The sequence below is a fragment of the Apiospora phragmitis genome, assembly GCF_038363925.1.
Source record: "Apiospora phragmitis strain CBS 135458 chromosome Unknown utg000010l:1.0-9815664.0:9184709.0-9829525.0, whole genome shotgun sequence".
In the NCBI taxonomy this organism is placed as follows: Eukaryota; Fungi; Ascomycota; class Sordariomycetes; order Amphisphaeriales; family Apiosporaceae; genus Apiospora; species Apiospora phragmitis.
In genome coordinates, this window is record NW_027117410.1 from 414,311 (window position 1) to 435,436 (window position 21,126).

At 53.6% G+C, this 21,126-nt stretch overlaps 7 protein-coding genes across 7 annotated transcripts; 2 read left to right on the forward strand and 5 right to left on the reverse strand.

The window, feature by feature from the left end:
* Positions 1 to 2,280: 2,280 nt before the first annotated feature.
* On the forward strand, positions 2,281 to 3,099 carry PG994_012719 (uncharacterized protein; the record flags this gene model as incomplete). The annotated part of the gene is made up of 1 exon (XM_066864128.1): positions 2,281 to 3,099. One exon carries the CDS (start codon positions 2,281 to 2,283, stop codon positions 3,097 to 3,099), a length of 819 nt encoding a protein of 272 aa, XP_066710276.1.
* A 4,052-nt stretch (positions 3,100 to 7,151) lies between these two features.
* Positions 7,152 to 7,880, forward strand: PG994_012720 (ATP synthase protein 9; the record flags this gene model as incomplete). Its single annotated transcript, XM_066864129.1, has 3 exons — positions 7,152 to 7,266; positions 7,439 to 7,764; positions 7,875 to 7,880. The coding sequence occupies 3 exons, from the start codon at positions 7,152 to 7,154 to the stop codon at positions 7,878 to 7,880; spliced, it is 447 nt and encodes a 148-aa protein (XP_066710277.1).
* A 4,307-nt stretch (positions 7,881 to 12,187) lies between these two features.
* PG994_012721 (uncharacterized protein) lies at positions 12,188 to 12,613 on the reverse strand (the record flags this gene model as incomplete). The annotated part of the gene is made up of 1 exon (XM_066864130.1): positions 12,188 to 12,613. The coding sequence occupies one exon, from the start codon at positions 12,611 to 12,613 to the stop codon at positions 12,188 to 12,190; it is 426 nt and encodes a 141-aa protein (XP_066710278.1).
* A 1,595-nt stretch (positions 12,614 to 14,208) lies between these two features.
* On the reverse strand, positions 14,209 to 15,225 carry PG994_012722 (carbohydrate phosphatase; the record flags this gene model as incomplete). The annotated part of the gene is made up of 1 exon (XM_066864131.1): positions 14,209 to 15,225. The coding sequence occupies one exon, from the start codon at positions 15,223 to 15,225 to the stop codon at positions 14,209 to 14,211; it is 1,017 nt and encodes a 338-aa protein (XP_066710279.1).
* Positions 15,226 to 15,921: 696 nt separating this feature from the next.
* PG994_012723 (short chain dehydrogenase/reductase family oxidoreductase) lies at positions 15,922 to 16,338 on the reverse strand (the record flags this gene model as incomplete). Its single annotated transcript, XM_066864132.1, has 1 exon — positions 15,922 to 16,338. The coding sequence occupies one exon, from the start codon at positions 16,336 to 16,338 to the stop codon at positions 15,922 to 15,924; it is 417 nt and encodes a 138-aa protein (XP_066710280.1).
* Positions 16,339 to 16,357: 19 nt separating this feature from the next.
* Positions 16,358 to 16,798, reverse strand: PG994_012724 (uncharacterized protein; the record flags this gene model as incomplete). Its single annotated transcript, XM_066864133.1, has 1 exon — positions 16,358 to 16,798. One exon carries the CDS (start codon positions 16,796 to 16,798, stop codon positions 16,358 to 16,360), a length of 441 nt encoding a protein of 146 aa, XP_066710281.1.
* Positions 16,799 to 17,542: 744 nt separating this feature from the next.
* Positions 17,543 to 20,907, reverse strand: PG994_012725 (fungal-specific transcription factor domain-containing protein; the record flags this gene model as incomplete). The annotated part of the gene is made up of 5 exons (XM_066864134.1): positions 17,543 to 18,072; positions 18,111 to 18,520; positions 19,045 to 19,665; positions 19,784 to 20,652; positions 20,701 to 20,907. The coding sequence occupies 5 exons, from the start codon at positions 20,905 to 20,907 to the stop codon at positions 17,543 to 17,545; spliced, it is 2,637 nt and encodes an 878-aa protein (XP_066710282.1).
* Between the last annotated feature and the right edge of the window lie 219 nt (positions 20,908 to 21,126).

Genomic DNA, 21,126 nt, shown 5'->3' on the forward strand with positions numbered 1-21,126 from the left:
CGGTTACCTGCCTTAGGTAGAACGTATTATGCATCAAAGTACCTCGAAGGGTACGCGAGTAGATAGGTGACGTAGGGCAGAATAAACAAATCACTGATAGCCGATACGCGCTGTTTGCCTTGGCCAGAGTTGGCCAGTTTATAACACTGGTTGCTTCAAGGCATGGACAGCATTCTCGGGGCGAATCCATCGTCACGTAACTGCCACGGCTAGCAAGCAGTTCTGGGGACCGCGAAGAGCCGAAGTCATCGCCAGTGTCGCTTCTTCTACCGTTTGATGAACACAAGCTAATATCTTGGAAAGCACTTGATTTGGGCTCGTTTACTATTAGAGGGAAACTTGGCAAGAAACCCATCGATGGCCATATCGAGATGGTTCTGCGCAATCCATGCGTTCTATATAAATCAAGCCAGAGACGTGTTCAGTTGCTGAAACTCTAGTAGATGGTGTTTCCATCAACTTGAGGGGGGGTTATCACGCCTAAGATCGTTGCTCATCGCCCACACATGTAATTCCCCCTCAACACAGGTAAGCTCAGAACCATTTACTTTGATGCTTGAAGCCCAACTCGCGATTCTTCACTGCCCTAGAAACTGCCCTAGAAATAATAGTAAGCATTGCGGGGAATGCTACTTGATAAGGCTGGACTGGCCTTCTATCAACCTTCCCATGCGTCCTTTCCCCTTCCCTCCATACATGATTCTTCACTGGACTCAGCAGTACGAAGCTGGTTCTGTTCCGAAACATTCAGGATATTCCAGGGCATTCATAAGTAAACCTCAAATCCACACGTAAGTAAGGTACTTGAGGGTATGTTGAAGCAGTCACCTCGGAAAAGAAGTATGCTTTCCGTCCAGCTCTGCCATAATGACTATGGTCGACATGGAGGTCCAAATACGCTCGGAATACTACTAGCGTGTAACCTTAATTATCGCTTAATTAGACCACCATTTGCTATCTAATACGGACCAGCCCCAGTCCCTACCCGATATCCTAGGGTCGCAGCATCAGACCACCATGCACTGCATAGAATTATCCCACCCATCTTTTGGCTGCTTATAGACGACGGTGAAAATTGAAGATAATTCCCGTGTCTGGCATCGATCTGATATGTTCCATTCTGACACAGTGATCCTTTTATGAGTGTTGAGTCCATAAATGCCTTGGTGAGTAGCTGGCCGCTGGTCCACATGCGCCGGCGCTTAGAGGAGGCATCCTCTACGTCTCCATTAAAGACTGGCGACCCTCGGCGAGCATAGCCCACTGGTTCGTGAACAATGGTGCGAGAAACAACACGGGCCAGTCAACATGTTCTCTTTCTCACTGGCCTTGGGGATGAGCACAATTTTCCAGATCGTGCCCCTCGTTCGCTTTCTTTTCGGCGGCATTGTCTACACTGCATCTTCGCCGACTGGAGAATGCTGTGTCTTTGACAAATAATTATGACAAAGACAGGTCGCCGTGCAGCCGCCTTCTTCGCCGTGCAGCCGTATTTTCCGCTACGTTGCATCATGTCCCATACCTTATCCAAAAACCTAAAATATGTTGCTGAGGGGATATCATATTTACTCTGCTCAACGGATGCACTTTGTTTCTATAACGTCTTATTACAGAGTCGTTCAGGGGGTTCAACCTCTGATCTAGCTCAGTATGGAGAGTACTAGCGTATAGAGTGTGACGCATGTTGGAAAGAAACCCATCCCGAACCTTGCAAGGGACCGAAAGCTATGTCACGGGTTAGAGATTGCCAGAAAAGCTGCTAGAGGAGCAGTCAATTCTGTATTTTGTTCCCTCCTGGGAACTGACCTTTGTGTCAGGGGTTGATGCAAGATCCAGTTCAAGTCGTCCCAGAATATACCGAGGCAAGTTACAAAATAACGATCCCAATGTATTCCAGTAGACATGGACCTCACAAAGTAGTTGTTACTATATTAAGGGGTAACGTTTGTTTAGAAGAACAATGTCCGGCAAGCCCTTTCTTCCCCATCTCGTCTTCGGGCAGACCATAAAGGCATTGATGCTGGACAAAGGATGACAGGCATGAGATTTTTCTTTCATATATTGGAACAATCTGACACCTGATTAACCGGGTCACGGCATATCAAAGTTATATAAGACTGGCCAGGGGTCGTCGTCTGTTAGTAATGATATTTACACAGCACCAGGCAAGTTTACCACCATACCATTGCTTTACTCTCAAGGACAAATAAAAAAGGGGGAAAATCATCCCCAACAGGATCTGTACTCCCAATTTTTATCTCTCCTCTATTTCATCCTACAATGGCACCAACCGCTAAAGTCCCAGCTGCGAGAGTCTCGCGGTGTAGATTCCGGGACTCCAACGGCGCTATCATAGCAGGTGAATCATGGCGGACGAATGAGTATCGCATTAACAAGTCAACTTGGAGGAGAGTGCTCGCTGAAAAGCCGCTGCGTGCCCCCTATGCCAACGACAAGGGGTGGACCAAAGCCCTGAACGACGCCGTGAGCAGCAACGGCCCCGCCAACGGCGACAACATCAACAAGATCATCGGCTGGGAGTCCGAAAGCCAGTTCTGCTTCGTGTGCTCCAAGCGGATCGGCAGCGCCGGCTGCGGGCAGGCGTGCTACGAGCAGTGGCGCACGACGGGCCCGATGGCCCTGCTCGAGACCACCACGGAGCTGCGGCCGACGCTCATGCAGAACCGCATCACGGGCCACGGCCTGTTCCTCAAGCGCGCGGGCCAGGGCGGGCAGGTGCTGCGCGAGGGCCAGTACATCGGCGAGTACGTGGGCGAGCTGCTGCCGGCCGACTGCGACGACGACGCGCGCAACGCGGCGCCCGACGGCCGCTACGTCTTCGAGGTCGACGACGGCTCCTGGAAGGTCGACGCCGAGAAGTGGGGCAGCGAGACGCGCTTCATCAACCACCACTGCAACCCGAACCTCGAGTCGGCCGACGTGCTCGTCGGCGGCCGCCGCGTCCTCACGTTCAAGGCGCTGCGCGACGTGCAGCCCGGCCTCGAGCTCACGATCAGCTACGGTCGCGAGTATTTCAGGAACTACAACGAAAAGTGCGGTTGCAACAACAAGATCTCCCTGCACTGGCCGCCCGCGTAGAGGAAGAAGAAGAGGTAGGAGTATCGTAGCCCGCGAAGGAGTTAGGTAAGTTTTGAGAATGTTTCTATTTTTAGATCTGTTTCCATCAAGGTAAGTTAGACTGTAGAAAATACACGTCCAATACTGAATAGTGGTATAAGCGCTCAAAGTGACTTGGACTTGTTTGTGACTTAGTACTCTGACTTTATTGCCGGCTTCTCGTGAGAATAGTATGATGTTTAGTCTTCCCTGTGTCTCGTTAATAGATAGGCACGTACCCAGCGCCATGTTCTCTATCGTGACAAAGAACTACCCATGATATTTATTCGTGCAACCGTGGGGCTTTGGTTATGGAAAGGATTAGACCAACTTGATTCCGGAGAAGCAAGTGGTGAAGTTGCACCAACCACTGCTGCATAATCTTCTAGCATCCTCGCCGAGTGCGGGATTCATTACCCAAGCCGACTTTAATGAGCGGCAGCAGGAATTCAGGGTGGCAGGCTCATACGCCGTCATAGGAGACCATTAAACGTGTGCCACGGAGAAAGTTTACATACGGAGAATAGACTGCTCAGTTGCTCGACTTCTGTGACCTTGCTTCCTTAGACAACGTACCGGCTCAAGAACATAGAAACCACCGGAAGGACGTTGTAAAGCACTTTACTCAACGTGCAGGAAATGAAGGCAGTGTCTCCATCTTTGTCAGGACCATGGACCGGCAGCGTAAGAATTAAAGATTCGGGAGGGAGCATTGCACTCATCATGAAAGCGAGGGCAGGCGCGCATACCCGCCGTCAGACATTAGAGTCAGACGGTAGGCCATCAATCTTGTTGACCTTCAGCAACATCGAGATGCGTTCAAGGAGGTAATTGCGGCTTCTTGGCATCGGTGTTCCACAAAGTAGATGAGGTCAAATCCGAATGTGGCGAGAAAGAACTCGCTCGCTCGAGACGAACACTAGGTCAGAGAAAGGGTAGGGAGGAGAAAAGAAAGGGAAGGGCCAAGGAGCCGGAGACAAAGGGCTAGACATCTCCTTGCGATCATCAACAATACCTACTTATCAAGTCTACAGCACAAGGACCAGCATGGTTCTAGTCATCAACGCGCACTATCGGCTCAGCCGCTGGCATCCTGACTCGAGACCATCTACGTACATTCATAACCAGATGGCTCGGCAGAGCTTATCACAACACGCATGTGGTTGCTTCAAGAGGTATACATGACCGAATAGTCGCTTGCCGCATCAGACGGGAAATATCGCGGGCCGTAGGCTACCGGATCTGGCTCTGGCCGGGCATCCGATCTCGGTGGATAGGCTGAGCCGCATCGTCCCGGTCCGTGTATCGACGCCAGACAGTGTGACTACAGATGTCGGCACATTTGTTCAAAGCATACTGTTGGTATCGTACTCAGGGCGGAGGGCCCCTTTCAGTCGTCATGAATCGTGTTCGGTCTGGAGTGCCACATCGGTTGGCATCGTCTAGGTTATATAAGTCACGTTGGGTCGGGTCGGGTCTGGGTGAACAGTGGCAAGGTCGGCCCGCTGTAGTATTGGACACGCTACAGTCCTGACAAGTCATTATTCGAGGTTTTCGGGTCGCTGGAGCGTACTTGGAGAGGAAAACATCGTCGGGTAGGTAGGTTCGAGTCTGCGACACGAGTTCCCCTTCGGCTATGAAGTCAGATTAGAAGACAACGTGCTTGGATGCTTGAAACTAGGTTTCAGGAATACAGAGATCAATCAATTGAGTCGATTCGCCTCTGCACGCAGACACTACCAGGTATTGGGACTTCAAGTCTTTGTCTGTCGAGTGCTGGCTGATTTTGGCTTACTTGATCGTTCTTCGTTTCGGTGCGGGCCGTTGTTCCCGAGCTTGAGGGCAGCTCCCCTGCAGGACCAGCACAGATGTATGCAGGGGTAGCTCTGACTTTGCTATTAACAACTCGGACGCAGCATTGCATCTCAGAGGCAGTAACCGCTCATTCCTCGGGTACAGAGAGCAATGCGCCCAGTCGAGAGCTTTTGATCAGATGTAAATTGAGCTTCTTGACTTTTCTCTTCTCTTGCTGACATGGCGATAAGTAGTGAGCCCGGAAATTTCTCTTGATCCCAACTACCAAGGCCGTGGAAAGTGCAAACCGAATCTCGGGTAAGCAAGCCTCGCAACCGCCGACCCGATTTCAGCCGTTGTAGCACAGACCAAGAGCGCACCTACCACGCCAGTTTTGGAAATAGCTACAAACATGACATGTACTGGGCAAAAATTTGATTTTCACAGCGGGCAGTCATCCACCAGCAATTCCCTACCAGCAAACTAATGCACCTTGAAATTATCATGTCCCTTCTCGTTATGGGCGAAAATGCCAAGCCCAAGGTTACGTTTGGAATGCTACGATCAGTGATGCTGGAACTTATATCGTTCTCGAGCGCGATCGAATGAACGAAAGCCATGGTGAAAATCCCGTCCCGACCGCAAATGCGCCTACTTCGCATAAGCTTCCTTCCAAGCGGCTGACCCAAGGCTCCCTGGTCGAGGCTGCAAAATGCATGCAGCTTCCCCTTGGCGTGTGCCGGCATAGGTTGGGATGCCCAAGCCCTGCATGGCAGCAGTGCCGTCATGATTCATTCATGGCTTCTGACTGGCCGAAAACTCTTCGCCGTCGGGTGTGCCCCCATAACAGCACGACATGCTCATTTGCCGGGCCTGCTTATTGTTGGCAAAATGAATCGATGACGGGCACCGTCCCAGACGTCGCCGTGATCCTTGATGGCAACACTCGCCGCATTCTCTCTTTCTCCCTCATGGCCGACATGTCACAGTTTTCGCACTCTCGCAGTCATGGTCTGTCCGCGAAGTTTCGAAACGGGGTAGAACGTTCGACGCAAGTGATTTTCGATGCGACTTCGACATCTCGGGTCCTGTTCAAGACAGCTCGAGTGTGTAGTAGGGCGAGGTAAGCGGCATCTCGCATTCGGTGGCACGGCCTAGGTTTTCAAGTGAATATCTTCATGTAGGTTAGTATCATCATTTTCACCTTCACCGACGAGAGAAATCCAACGGAAAAATGGTAGGCCATCCGCGCTTGTTATATACCCTTCGGCTGGCCAGCGGTTTTGCTGGAAAATCTCCACCACGTGTCCGAAATGTTGACGCTCATCAACCCAGGTGGGTATATCTGGTGGGGGTCACTTGCCTCCCCTGTCTCACCTCTTTCCCTCGGGCCTGACACTCTCTTGCATCATCCAGGAATCCCAGGAAATCGCTCATGCTGGCGAGTCTGGCTATTGAATGAGATCGGAGGGCTGAAGCCGAAATGAGCATGTAGAAGCTTCACAAATGCCTTTCATCTTTCGACTTAGAGTCTGACCTCTCTTGCCCACGAATGGTTGATGAAGGATGAGGTCTTCATATTGTATAAAAACGGTGACATTGCTGTACACTCGGGTTTTCCGGGGTTGAAACAAATATCTACCCAAACATCAACACCAACGGCAGAAATAAGCATTGGCAAGGCCTGGGTAGTGCTGGATGACTGTGACCCGGATTGTCCCGAGGCCTTTGCTGGTGTTTGTGCAACGAATCAAGCGAAATTTCTGTCAGCCTTGTCTCGTTCGGGTAGCTTCAGCAAATTTTCTGCGGAAGCTTGGATCGTGACCCGGCCCACCCGTCAGCATTGAATGTAGTGGAGGCAGAGAGTTGATAATGTCTCTTTTGGTCGTTTTTTAGCTTCTGCTCTTGCGTTCTCGCCAGCCAGCCCGTCCCCCTACCACCCAACCCAGTGCGATTCCCGATTTTCCCACTACCCGCTACCTACCGACACCCATTGTGCTGTACACCTCTCTCACTTGTTTCTCAGGTTGTCTCGCTGCTCTCTGCCAACTGGGTCCCCCTTCGGCTCAGCTGTTCCTCCGTCCACCTGTTCTTTCTGGAGCTCCCCTTCCTTTCCTTTCTTCCCACACCAGTCAAGAAGCTCTTTGCCTCCAGATCCAATCTTCCCTTCCCATCCATCTCAAGCTATCCATCTTTCCCGCATCACCACCACCATCTCCTCTCAACCCAAATCCATCACAATGGCCTCCGTTCGTGTTGCTGCTTCCCGCCTCGCCTCCTCCATGGGCTCCAAGGTCGCCCGACCTGCCATGCGAGTTCAGGTCCCTGCCGCTGCCGCCAAGCGCACCATGACCAGTACGTGAAAATTTTTACCCATGCCCGCGAAGCTTGATGAGCATTCAAGCTCTACAGCTTCACGCACAGCGAAAGAAAGCTCTGCTTCCATCGGCAATGGCCTCAATGGCCATCCATTCATTAATCGTCGACCAATTGGCTAATCAATGATGTTTTTTCACCCCTCGTACAGGCAACGCCTTCCAGACCGTCAAGCGCCAGCAGGCCTCCAAGATCGTCAACGCCACCACCCGCCAGGCTTTCCAGACCCGCCGCGCCTACTCTTCTGAGATCGCCCAGGCCATGGTCGAGGTCTCCAAGAACTTGGGTATGGGTTCCGCCGCCATCGGTCTGACCGGTGCTGGTATCGGTATCGGTCTCGTCTTCGCCGCTCTGCTCAACTCCGTCGCCCGCAACCCTGCTCTTCGTGGCCAGCTCTTCTCTTACGCCATTCTGGGTTTCGCCTTCGTCGAGGCCATCGGTCTTTTCGATCTCATGGTTGCCCTCATGGCCAAGTTCGTACGTGCTCACCGCCTGCTGATAACGGCCCCTCTTCCGCCGACCGAGATATCTATCCATGCTCGGTCGCGTCCTATAAAATCCAAACATGCTAACCTGCATCCCAACAGACCTAAACGCATTCTCCAATTTCGGAGGCTGGACCCACACCACGAGTCTGATAAGCGTCGTGTGAAGAGCGACTCTAGAGGCAATGCTGCTCCTGCACCATGTAGACGACATACTCCTGTCGCCTTCCCATGGCCGCAGGCTTGCGTGCTTGCCGTGTGTCGATTGAAGGGAACACCAACCAGCATAGACTAATAGTGGTAGATATGTCCTGGGGAATAGAACAAGGGCATTTGGCGCGGGTAGACTTGCATAGCATTGAGATCATTTGTAGACAAGTGGCCGGAGATGGGGATATTCTGTGTCAAAAAGTCGACTGCGGGACCTGTAAAATACAACCATCATCTTTCCCTGAACCCACCTCCTTCGACTTGGATACGGCTCAAAATCTTCACCTTTTTTATTTGTTCTGATATTCAATCTGACCATGACTTCATTCTTGGAATTGGCATGTTGACATATGTGATATTGATTGTTTTCCATCGGCTAGATTCACCACGACAAGCCCAATAGACTGCAATTGAGCTTGAGATGATCAATTGACTTCAACTGGTACGGGGGACTACCCGAGGAATCTTTCCTAATTGAAATACCATTTCGTCAATCTTTTGACATGCATGGACAACTCAATTGACAGCCCAACCGCCTCTTCACGATGGCTTCTTTGTCCTTGTCTCACACTGGCGGACAGATGGGGGGCGATTTGGTGAGGGCTTTTTTAGATTTTTTCCCGGACCAGACCCACCCCAACTGTTTCGTTATCCTCGGCCTCCTAGATAACAGAGAAAAAACAAAGCCGCATCCACAGCACACACACAACACGAAGCAGAAAGCAAGACACCCAGCCAGGATGCACTGGCTTCTGCACTGGGTACCTCGACCTACCTCGACCACACGCAGCCACGCTTGTGTGGAATGTCCACCTTCCCCGGCTTTGTCCCTTATCTCTCGCATCTTGGCTCGCCTGGTGCTCTGAGCTCTCCCTACATCTCTTTTTCTCCTCTTTCTCCGCAAAATGGCCAAAAAGTCAATGGCGCTCTCGTCGATTGAAGGCCCACTTAACTCCGCTCCGCCGCCCGGCTGCGTTCATCAACCCAATCACGTATCGGGGATGGCAACGTGTGGACACTGTAGGCTGTCCTCCATGGACTGACGATCTTATGATAGCGAAAACCTTCTCTTCCTCCTTTCTCCCATTTGCTTTTTTTGCTGCTGAGACCGATCTAAGATGAAATGGATGGAGTAGTAGTTCCCGTCGTATGTGTGTATGTAAGTAGCGTAGGCCCGCTTTCCCAGTAGGAGGAGTTCTGGGTGGGTTGATTGCTTGGTCGGATCAGGTCACGATGACTCTCGGTGATCCACACGGGAGGAGGTAGGCAAATCGGGACTATTAAGCTCGCGGGTGCTGCTCCCTCCCTGCCCAAACCCCTTTTTCGTTCCCTTTGTGTATGTATTCCTTTGTATGCGACCAAATTGCGGCTGCGAATAGACGCCATCCTCTCAACATCCCAACCCAGTCAACTTTGACAACTCTACTTAGGGACCCTCAACTCCAGCACTTGCGACTGATGGACGATTGGCACACCCTTCTTGGCAAAATTGACAGCTTCGATTGCAAGAAAACAGGAACGTCCTGTCGATGGCTCATCTGGGAATCGCCCCCACTCGAACCCACGAATCTCAAGGATCTCGAGTAGAACGATGATGCTCGGCAACGTCTCAACGAAGGGCAAAAGCAATCGGCATTGAACAACAAGGGACGCCCTTTCGACGGTATCCTGCATCCATAACTTGGACCGGCTCACCCACTTGATTCTCTACCACCTGGTGCTCTCTTGCGCATAGTGGCGAGTGATCGCTCATACCCTTGGCATGAACGTTCATAGCACAGCGCGTGCATCTATTTTTCAAGTGAGAAACAGCATGCTCCCCCAAGGAAGGACTCCAAGTGAGAGAGCGATGTATCTTCCAATGGTTTCAAGTGAAACGATCTGGAGGGAAGAAATTACACGCGAGTAGTGCACATGCACGGAACGTTGTATGAAGATGCAGTTCTGCTTCGGGACAGCGATGGCCAATTACACCGCTGTCATCAGAACGAGCAATGAGAATTGCGCCATGATGGGGATGGTGAAGGAAAGGAGTTTGAGCCACCATCGCCTATGGCAAAACAGACTGATAGGAATCGATCCTGCCTCTGGTTGACGTGCGTTGGAGCCATCCCTCACGTCGAGTCGCACCACGTGCCGCGGAAGCCGGGGTTGATCATGCTGGTGTTGGTTGCCAGGAAGCGGATGTGGTCAATCGTGCCCTTCAACTTGAGGGAACCATGGAAGACCGTTGCTATCGTTCCTAATGATGCTCGAAGTGACTCTTGATGATTCTGAGGGGACGAGGGAAGGAATGGACAATTGGGATGCATTATGCACTGCAATTGAAAGTGAGATGACAGATTGCTCTTGGGGGACGTCAGGCCGAAAAGGTCCTCAGAGTTTAGGTCGATTCGATGCAGCTGGCGCGGCGGACCATTGCCCTCCACATAAAGTTCGAAGCTGTCAGCAGCAGGTTGTCGTTGCCGCTAACAATATCAAGCCCCAATTGCTATCGGCAGAAGGTGTTAAACGGGGTCTTTTCAAGGAACAATTGACCCATGGATGAACATGTTGAGCGAAAGAAGAGAAGAGGGGAAACAGAGTCAGGAGTTGGAGGTTGGACATTGAGATTGTTAAAAGGGAATCAACGCCCGAACACGAGACCGAACCGTGGCCATGTTACATACATCATGCACGCAGGGCGCCTACTACTGTTACTCCTCCCTCCCTCCTGCCTTACTTGCTCTCTCTCTCTCTCTCTCTCTCTTTTTCGTCTGTACAATACAGGCATGAGCTCGTGTGTGTGTGTCTGGTGTGTGACCCCCTGCCTTGCTCTGCCGCAACTTCCCCTCACGGCATCAGGTGACAAACCGTGCCATCTCATCTCACCCAAACTGCAAGAGGGCGAATGCGGGCAATCTGAGTGGCCCAGACCCTGGTCCTCCCCCAGACCCCGGATTCCACTAACTCTGCGATCCTGGCCCCATCCAACTCCACTAAAACAACTGGCCCCCCTCCTACACTAAGGACGACAAATATCTCGCGACATAGCCACAACCCCCAACACACCACTTTGCACTACTTCCTACTAAAACAGAACACCATATGCAAACCTGAAACGCCTCAAGGCGAACCACTCAGAATGCACAGGTTGAGGAGCACCACAGAAAGCCGTGACGAGAGAAGACTTGTATTAGCAAGAAGAAAGAAAGATAATACATCGGCTTCCGGCTGTTGTTTATCTCGCGATCCCACAGCTACCAGCCTTGGATGCTTCTTGGCTCGTTTTTCTGATACCATTTCCAGGGGCCACGACAAGAAAGAACTTGCCCGAAATAGCAGGTCACTCTGTGCGACGTGGCAGTAAAAGCTTGAAATCCCAGAAAGTCATCTGGAGGCCAACCTTGATAGGGGGAACAAGATTGCATACTTACTTCCGACCACATAGATATCATGACCTCGATGCATTCTCGACTCAGAGATGTGAAACACCCGGAAACATTCAGTTTCAACCTCCATACTTTGCGGAATCGAACCCTTCATGAATACCTCAAAATCATAGCAGTTCTTACTAACACTGATGTTGGTTCTCAACCTGTTAGCAATTGTTTTGTACCAGTTTCAGCATCCTGACCGTGCGTCTTTATGTCTAGAGGGTGCTCGCCGAAACCAGGGGAACATAGGTGTGTCTTCTTCCCAGTATCAATCGAAGTCCATCGGCTGAGTCGGTAGGGATCGTTCCTGGAATGCACAGCCGACCTCGTTCGTATTTCCCCCTCTTCCTTCGGCTTCGGTTCTGATACTATGCCAGCCGGACAGAAACGAGAGAATTGTCGTGAGCAACGAGCAGGTTTGCTCCCAACTAGAAAACACCCCAAAACCCCAGAAAAAACCATCGAATTTTCAAAAGTACTCCCGCCCTGGCGCCCTGATATCATCAATAATACTGGGCTCCTTCGCTGTACACACGGTTTTCTTCTTAGATATCCAAGTTAAACGGCCAAACAGGAAAAGACGTTGTCCTTGAATATAAGCAATGAAGAAAACTCCGTCGTACTTCTTCACCATCAAAAGCCTATACTACTCACATATTTCGATAACAGAGACATTTTGATATCCTTTTACTGAAACGGAGACTGCGAAAGATTCTGAGAATTATCTCAAAGGTTTCCCTTGCTTCCTCTCTATTTTAACTAATATCGTCATCATACACTCCGCGCTCCTCAACTCTGGGGCCTAAACAGCCATGCGTTTCTTCCTGCTCTTGTTCCTCGCCGGGTATCATCGTCCCGGCACTCTGCCACCTCGCCGGCGTTAACCCCTCCGATGCTGGTAGCGGCATCGGTTTCCATCCGACATGATTGGTCGAGATGCAATAGGAGGTCGAGGTCGCCCCTCTGCCGGGCCAAGATCCTGAGCGACACGGTCCAGGAGGCCATCCGCGCATCAGCCCGGACTTCCAGTTCGGCTTCGACAACGAGTCGGCAAGGGCGGAGGCAGAGACAAGAGCCGAGGGAGCCGGCCTCAGAAGCATCAGCAGCTACTATCATCACCACCAGCACGGCTGCGGCGATGTCAAGGTAGCTGAAGGCATAATATTCGATCATAAGTGAGAAGTCGATCTTCCATATCATTTCATCTACGACCATGGGGCCGGGATAGGGGCCAAAGTCAAGGCCCTTGGAATGGACGCCGTTCTATACCTCATGAAACTCAGGAGCAGGCCAAGGATAGACCCCGGCAAGTACACCTGCGGCCGTGTCAGCTGCTCCTAGCAATCGGCTGTTTGAATTTGCAGCAGTGTGAGTTCTTCTCCCACCCCCGGATATGACAAATGTTGAGTGCTGGTCATATCCACTTTCACGAGCTTGGCTCTCCTTTTAATTGCTGGATTTTGTTGTTGCAGGCCGGGAAACCGTGATCGTTCTGAGGGTTCGTCGACACGGTTGTTTCGTGATCATGCTCTGCTCTGGGGTGCTACTGCCCAAGGGAGCCTGGTTTCGCTGCTCTTCGTCGTAGTTAGCAAATATTCCACAGGAAGTTGTTTCAACCACTACATCCAGGCCAGTAGAACACTCCGCGCGAAATGTGTTTGACCCCAACGAACAGCCGCGTCCCTAGCTCCTTCTGCTCCAGTTGTACATGTTCCGGAAAGGATTGCTCCTTTCTTTGACTTTCTCATGGGGATGCCAGTTAACAATGGGAGTCTATGGAATGTGGGAACCTTCCTATCAAGATGAAAGAATATAGATCAAACCATCTAACGCAACCAAAGTCCGCCGCAAGCAAGAGGAGGAGACACTATCTGAGCCGGCGTGACATTCAAGCTTCCATCGAACACAGCCATGATCTTTACAACGCTTATATAGTCGTCTCAAGAATCTCGTACCGCTCAATGCTCCTTATTGCTAGCAATCGTAGTAAGTACCTAGAACTCTATTCCCTTTTATATATCTAAGTGAAGTGGCAGGCACCAATCACTCCATTCGTAAATACTTATATACAAATGAGAATAAGAAGAAAAAAGAGATCAAAACTAAAACAAAAAAGCGCACACACTTACACGAGGGGTTCTCCAGCGAGGGTATTAGTCATGAATCAGCCCTATGTGTATTGTTCAAGATGACCGTGTTTACTTATACATATCCAAGAGGGACATAGGTGTAAATCTCCAGTTGGACCCCTTGTGCTCCAGAAACATACACGACACCAGGCCGTTTTCTTCTTGTTTTAAATTTCTCTCTCTCGATTCATGCTAGGTCAGCTCAGACGAAACATACCACTCTCCAGGTCTTCCAACCGGATAGTGCAGTCAATGAAAAGAGGCGTTGTCTTGGCATGAGCCCTGCTCGTGGCTATTTCAACACCCCCCTTTGCACACGTGGTATGTTGCACAGTGAGCTACCACGAAACTCCATGTTCGAGTACGTCCTGGGGTCTGGCGCTGTGGACGGCGTGGCTGGACATGGTCTCGCCAGTGCCTCTGCATTAAGTTGAGATGATGTATATACTCACGTATTGGGGATGTTGAATTGAGAGGAGGAACGGTCGAAAGAAAAAGGACGCGCATGACTCATGGATTCGTCACAGGCATACATTAAGCAACCCAGCATTCATCACTTCTAGCTGTCATCTAGACTTTTATAAGGTATGCTATTGGCGTGCCATGATATAGGTGTGTCAACGAACCTGTCGTTTATTTTAGTTCTCACTTTTTCTTCTTCTTTAGATTTGCCAGTAGCAATCAACCCAACAATGACTTGCTCACAAACTCCACCTCCTCCGCCGTGCCACACACGAGCCCCGCCCGCTCGTCCGTGTCCACCGACGCGTGCTCCAGGATATCGCTGCCCGTGGCAGGGTCGATCGCCTTACCACCAGCGCACTCGACGATGAGAGCCAGAGGGAACAGTTCGTATAGCCTTCGTAGCTTCGCCTTGCTGGCGGCTGTTACGGGCGACACGTAGACGCCGTGGCCCTTGACCAGGGCGTGCACCACGTCCGGCACCAGCCCCCCGCTGTACCGCAGCGTGTACTTGTTCTGGATGTAGTGCGTCACGAGCTTCATGTAGTTCTCATCTTCAGCCGCGGCGCGCAGGTTGGCGGGCGCGAAGTAGCGCGTCTTGAAGGGCGCGTCGGCGAACTTCACGTCCGCTCGCACCACCAGTGAATCATCGGCACCCTGCTCGCCCACGGCGACCTCGAAGCACAGGGGTGATGTGCCGGGGATCCGCAGCGCGACCACGGCGGTCGTGCGCGGGCCGTAGACGCCCAGGACGGCGGCGACCTGCCGCTGCTTGGGGCTCTGGTGCAGGGCCGAGGCGCCGCGCCAGACGCCGAGGATGGTGCCGACGGACCAGTTGGGCGCGATGATGGAGCTGCCGTCGAGGGGGTCGAACGCGACCGTGTAGACCTCTTCGCGGGCGTCGTCCTCAGCGTGCGCGGGCGGCCACTCGGGCCGGCACCCATTCGGCTTCTCGACCGGGTCCTCCTCGCTGCTGGCCGTCACCACGGCGGAACAACTGTCCAGGGCCTTGCGCACGGCCTCCTCGCTCGAGATGTCGACGTTGAGCTGGTCGTCGCCGAAGGCGTTGGCGGTGCCGACCTGCGACACGGCGGACGCGGCGCGCAGGACGCGCGCGATGTCGGCGACGGCGTCGACGAGCGCGGGCAGGACCGTGGTGCACAGCATCTTGTGGGAGGCGTCGTCCGCGGGGACCCTCTGCTGGAGGAAGTCGAGCAGTTTGGTGGTGTCGCTCATCTTCCTGGTGTTGTGTGGTTTCTGGTGGGGGTGAGAGGGGTTCAGAAGAGAGGTGTTGTGAGGGTGCTGTTTCCTGTTCGATGGCCGGCCACTTAGATGCTTCCTTTTATATATTTAAAATTACCGCAGATGTACTGGACAAGCAAGATGACCTTTAAGTGTGATACGATGCCAGGAGATTTGCATGAGAAGGTTTTTGGAGGATCAGGTGCTGCCAACTCTCAAAGAACAGCTCTCCACCAACGACGTCAACCCTCAAACGTGGGTCTTCACGGCTATCGCCGATAGAGAAAACTTACCAGCCACATCCTCCTGTGGATCAATTCTCGGTCACTAGCAGTAAGCAATTCTTGCAGTATATTGCGAAACATTTGGAGTCGCGATACGTGGTCGATTCTTCTGAAGAAGGCGAAGCAGCAGCAATGGTCTTGAAGGACTGGCCAAGCGGGTGATGGATGATAGCAGTAGAGCAAAATGCCCCTCCCTCCATTCTTCTTGCACGCCAATTTGGGTGATCTAGCTAATCCAGGGGCATACCCCCCGATACAAGGGGCACAGCGATTGGAGACTTGCCTTCAACCAGACCGAGATAAGGACAAATATTAACAGGAGCGTACATGAGAAGAAAATCAACTGTCGCTGCATTTCGAATGCAATTAATGTCACGAGAAACGCAAAGTACCATGGATCAAGTTGTCACCAACGCATTGACTCAGGGGTAAACCAAAGACAAGGAATGATTGACACTTGCAAACACGCATCTCCCTCTCCACCGCAACACTCCTTTTTCACCAAGGCAGCTCCTCCCCCCTTGTACGTGACACATTTCCCCGACACGTTCTCCCGCGTCGCCCTGTCAATCACCTCGAGCATGCCCCGGACGCTGCCCTCGACCGTCTCGGGCAGCCGGCCCTGGAACCCCCACTCCGAAGCCGCGTGCGCGCCCGCGCGCGTCTGGACCCAGCCCGGGTGGAGCGCGACGGCCACGAGTCCGCCGCGCTCGTTCTCGTTGTGCAGCGCCCGCGTGATCCAGTTGAGCGCCGCCTTGCTCGCGCCGTACGCGCCGCCGGGCGCTTCCTGCTCCGTGATGCAGCCGACGCTCGAGCTGACCATGATGACTTTCGGAGGGTGGCTATTGGGTTTTAGGGCTGGTCATCACCATGCGCAGCCGCAGGGCTTGGAACAGCGCCAACGGCGCGATGGCGTTGGTCTCGAACGCGGCGCGCAGGTCCACGGTGGCGGCGTCCGCGATGGGGAGCATGGGCACCATGCGCCCGGCGTTGTTGATCAGGACGTCGATGCGGTCGGCGAGGGCGAGCGGGACGGCCGCCAGGACCTGCTCGCGGGTCGGGGCGGTCGACAAGTCAAGCACGACGACCTCAGCCCTGCTGCCGTTCCCGGCGCCGGTGTGTGTCAATTCTTGTCGCAGGCCGTCAGCCGTCTCGTCGTTGCGGACGGTGGCGACGACGGTGGTGTGGGGGCGAGACAGGAGCGCCTTGACGAGACCGAGGCCGAGGCCCCTATTCGCGCCTGTCACTAGGTAGACCGTGTTTGTCGGAGAAGCAGATGCCATCTTGGAATTGAGGTTCGATCAGGCAAAGAAAGGGGGGGGGGGGGGTTCTAGCAATCTTTAGAGAAATGGACTAGTGAGTTCTTCTGGTAAGATTGATTATGAAGGAGGATCCCTCTGGAAAGGGGTATTTATACCCAAGAAATGTTCGTGTCGGCTGGGAATTGTTCCGGTCGCTTCGTCGGTGCGTGAGAGCTGAGCTGACAAGAAGATCGTTGGTGAGCCCTGATGCGGGAACCTCGAACTTTTCGACCTTCGGACCCCCTGAACTGCCCTCTTCTTCAAAGCAACTCAGCTCCGGGGGCAGATAGTATACCTTCATTTTTATTACTTCCTCTCTGATATGCTACTTAACGTATTAGTTTCGCTTTTGGTGCCGTTCCGTAGATTCCCAATAGGCTGCTGCGCTGCCTGCTCAGGGGAGGTGTCACGAAGCAAACCGCAATTCTCGCACAGCAAGCCTGAAACGGCGATCCACGTCAGATTGAACAGATAGTTGATCGTTTTGATCGCCAATCCTCAAATCCGGAGTGCTCCGGCGTGGTAGCCTGCCTGCGGCCTAGTCGTTTAAGAAGACGGGTGGTAAGCTTAAGTTGTTCCCCTTCAGATTACGGGATCACACTCTTTCAAAATCACCACTAGCCTAGTATGCCAAGCGATCAAAGCGGATTCTTGACCAAATGCACAACTTTTACATTGTCCGGATCCGGGGTGGCAAAATGACTTATGTGTCATCGCCAGATCTACCTACATGTCCTGGGAGTGCAGGAACTGTCCTTCCAAATCCATTTGAGCTTCATAGAGCGGCAGTTGCAGATTGTCATGGAGGCTCCCAAATCCATCGTCCGCAAGGCTCACCCCAGGCAGCACGGGGTATTCGAAGGGGTCGTTCAGCAGGAAGTCCATCGGGTTCGTCGTGGTGGGTTGGTAATGATGATGACCGGAGAAGGCCTGCTGCTGCTGCTGCTGCTGCAATGGGCGCGCGTGCTGGAGCGCTTCCATACTGACTCCCCGAGACGACGTTGGACTGCCCGGGGAGGATATGGATGCATCAACATGCCATGGCCTCTGTGGGGCTATGCCTGCAGCAGCAGCAGCAGCAGCAGCAGCAGCAGTAGGCATGGACGGAGGGACATAGCCCGGGAGGAACCTAGTGTGTGAGTTTTCACAGCTCGACGCTTCGTATGGATTCTCTCGTGCCGTTGAGAATTCGGCGGACCTGAAACGCACGGGCAGATGATCGAATATCGACTGCGGGAAGGATTGAATTAGTCCACCTGTTGTTGTCCAAGATCCATCACCAGGACTTCTTCACTACCACTCACATTCAGAGCAACAGTCACACGGTCAGCCGCAAGACTCCGCTGCGTCAGACTCGAGATACAGTCCTTGCCCAGCTTGGCGTCGGCGAACAGATCAAACGCGCCCGGCTGGTTCGGGTTGTTCACCACGTACAGCAGCAGGCTGAGGACGGCGAAGAACTGCGTGTACGTGATGAACCAGTAGGGCCCGATCAAGACGGCCTGCTTCCGGATCTCGAGGCCGATGTGGATGATGTTGCGGCACACGTTGATGCCCGCGGTCGCGAGCGCCAGGTACCGTTCGTCGGCGTGGTGCTCGGTCGTCGCCGCCGGCGACCGCTGCGAGGAGGAGTAGTACTGGAGAAATGGGCGGTAGAGCATCATCTGGACGTGGGCGTAGGCGAAGCGGAGGAGGATCTTGACCCTAGGATCGGGGCGGCGCAAGCAAGTAATTAGTACATGGTTTCCTTCTTCCTTCTACTTAAGCTCTGAGGCGCCGAGCGTGTCGGAAAGCTACGCCCAGTAACATTGTGATGGATGTGCTGCTACGCTGAGCACTTGTACGCAAATAAGAAAGAGATCCTGCACTGCGACCTACCGATGCCTACCAAGACACGTACATCATCTGCCACACCCAATTCCCATAATGGGATCGGTGTGCCAACCTCGCACTTTGCTGAAGACATCATCAAAGCTGTCACTGACGAACGGACTTACTGGTACGGCAATACATCCACAACAATAGTAAGCGTGTTGCGACAGTACTGACAAGGTTGGCACGTTGGGCTTTCCGCCCGTACGAAAGAAAGCTCGTCAGGAGGTCATGCACAGATGTTTGCCGATCGGCTGGAGGGACAACAGCAGGTTTCAGGACACAGTGACCTCGAAGGGGGTTGTTGCAGGGGGGGATATCATAATGCAAGAATGGATTTGGGGAGGTTTACATACCGGGTGATCTGCAGAACCTCCTGCGGCCCTGCCCGCCACGTGGGCGAGAGGCGCCCCTGCCAATCATGCAGCTCCTGCTCGATCTCCTTGATCCTGGCCACGCTGATCATGTACGTGACGTCACGCGGCCCCTTATCGGTGCCCGTCGGGGGGTAAATGTACTCGACGACCTTGGCGAGGATCTGCATCAGTCGGGCATGGGCATTGAAGGCCTCGAGGAACGAGGGCATGCCCGGCGGCGGCACGCGCACAACCCCCTCCGCCGTGATATCCTCGTCGTCGACGACCTCGGTCGGCCAGCGCTGGTCGACGTCCTTGTCCTTGAGCAGCAGCGGCAGGCCCAGCGTCGCGGACAGGTAGATGTCCATGGAGCGGATCGTGTGGAAGAGCCGGCGCCGCGTCTCGTCCTCGATCGGCGGCAGCGCGGTGTGCGGCAGGTGCCGGTGCAGGCCCATGCGCAGGGCCGCGCGCAGGGCGATGCCGACGAAGGTGTGGCAGCCGTTCAGGTTGCCCGTCGCCTGCAGGAACTGGATGGTGAAGACGAGGGCCTGCAGGGTCGTCATGTCGCAGCACTCGGTGATGTCTTGGAGGGAGTGCCGCGCGGAGGAGTAGTAATGGTACCTACATAGTGTTGGTTTTCCTTCTCGAGTGTTGATGATGATGACGATATGATCATAAGAAGAGATGAAAGGGAAGAAGGAAAAAAGGAAGAAAAAAAGAAGAAAAAAGGCCCACTTACCCTCGTTCAATCGCAACGGCATAATGGTCGGGGTTCGTCGGGTCGTTTTCGTCGACATCATACATGGACCCCAAAGCCATGGCCGAGAATAACAAGCCGACGAACCTTTGCTGTTCCAGCGTGTACCGCTGGGGGCGCTCCTCGTACAGCCGCTCGAACGCCGCCCAGAAGGACGGCGTATGGACGACCCGCAGCAGACAGGACGCGCGGCTGAACGCATACTCGCAGAGGTCGTGCGCGAGCTGCCGGAGCGGCAGTCGCGAGATGCCGTGGCTGACTAGCTGCGACCAGGGGCTCCTCATGTGCTGCCGCTCTGACGGATGACCATCTGCAAACGCAGAAGAAGGCCTCGGAGGCTGCGGCAGGAAGGGCATCCGCGAATCGTACCGGGGCAGACCCGGCAGGTACTGGGTAATCCGGTTCAGGAAGGCGGCCCCCGACGACATGCCGTGGAAGTTGTACTCGCCCGTGTCGGTGCGGTCCAGCTGGTTGGCGTTCTCGACCAGCGGGATGAACCTCGCGCGGTGGTTCTCCAGGGACGACGACGGATCGGAGGCGACGGCTGCCGTCGGGGTCGTGGCGATCGCCGAGGACGTTTCCGAGTCCGGCGGAGCACCAGCGTCGGGCCCGGCGCGGTAGTACTGCGTGGGCGATCTTCCCGCTGACGAGGCCGGCGTGCCGCTGTCCAGGCTGGCTAGGTCTACATCCGGCAGGAACCGGCGGAGGAGAGTTTCGGCTATGTGGAGCCTCTCTCTCAGTTCCTCTATACCTGGGGATGACGATGATTTGGTACCGTCTCTCCCCTCTCGCTGAGACACGCGAGTGTACAGGCAGTCTGGAGGAGGAGTCCAATTCAAGCAAGGGTCAGCCTATGGAAAGGGGATTCTAACATTTTCTCGGAAGAACGAAGCAATTACCGGAGTTGAAGTCGGCGCAGCTCGAACACGGCCGCTTCCCGTCGCATTTGATCTTTTTCCGTCGGCAATCGTCACAGGCTTTTGTGGTTCGCCGGCGCTTGCGGGACACCACCCTGTGCGGCAGCGCAGCACCAAGTCTTTCGCCGGCGACAGACATGTTGTTCTGCTGCGCCATGACTGTCCGGATACGAAGCCAGAAAGCAGCATGTAGAAAACTATTGACTGGACAGTTGGCTGTTTTTGGGACACGACGTACTTACTGACAGACGGACAGACAGACAGACAGGAAAAAACGGCATTGCATCAGTACCGCCAGACAGGCCCTTGTTTGGCATTGTTCAGTTGGGGAGGTTTCCATCCAGACCGTAGCGGCTTGGCCACCCCACCTCGCGCCGCCATTTGCCTTAGGCGGCGGCGCCCCGGTGC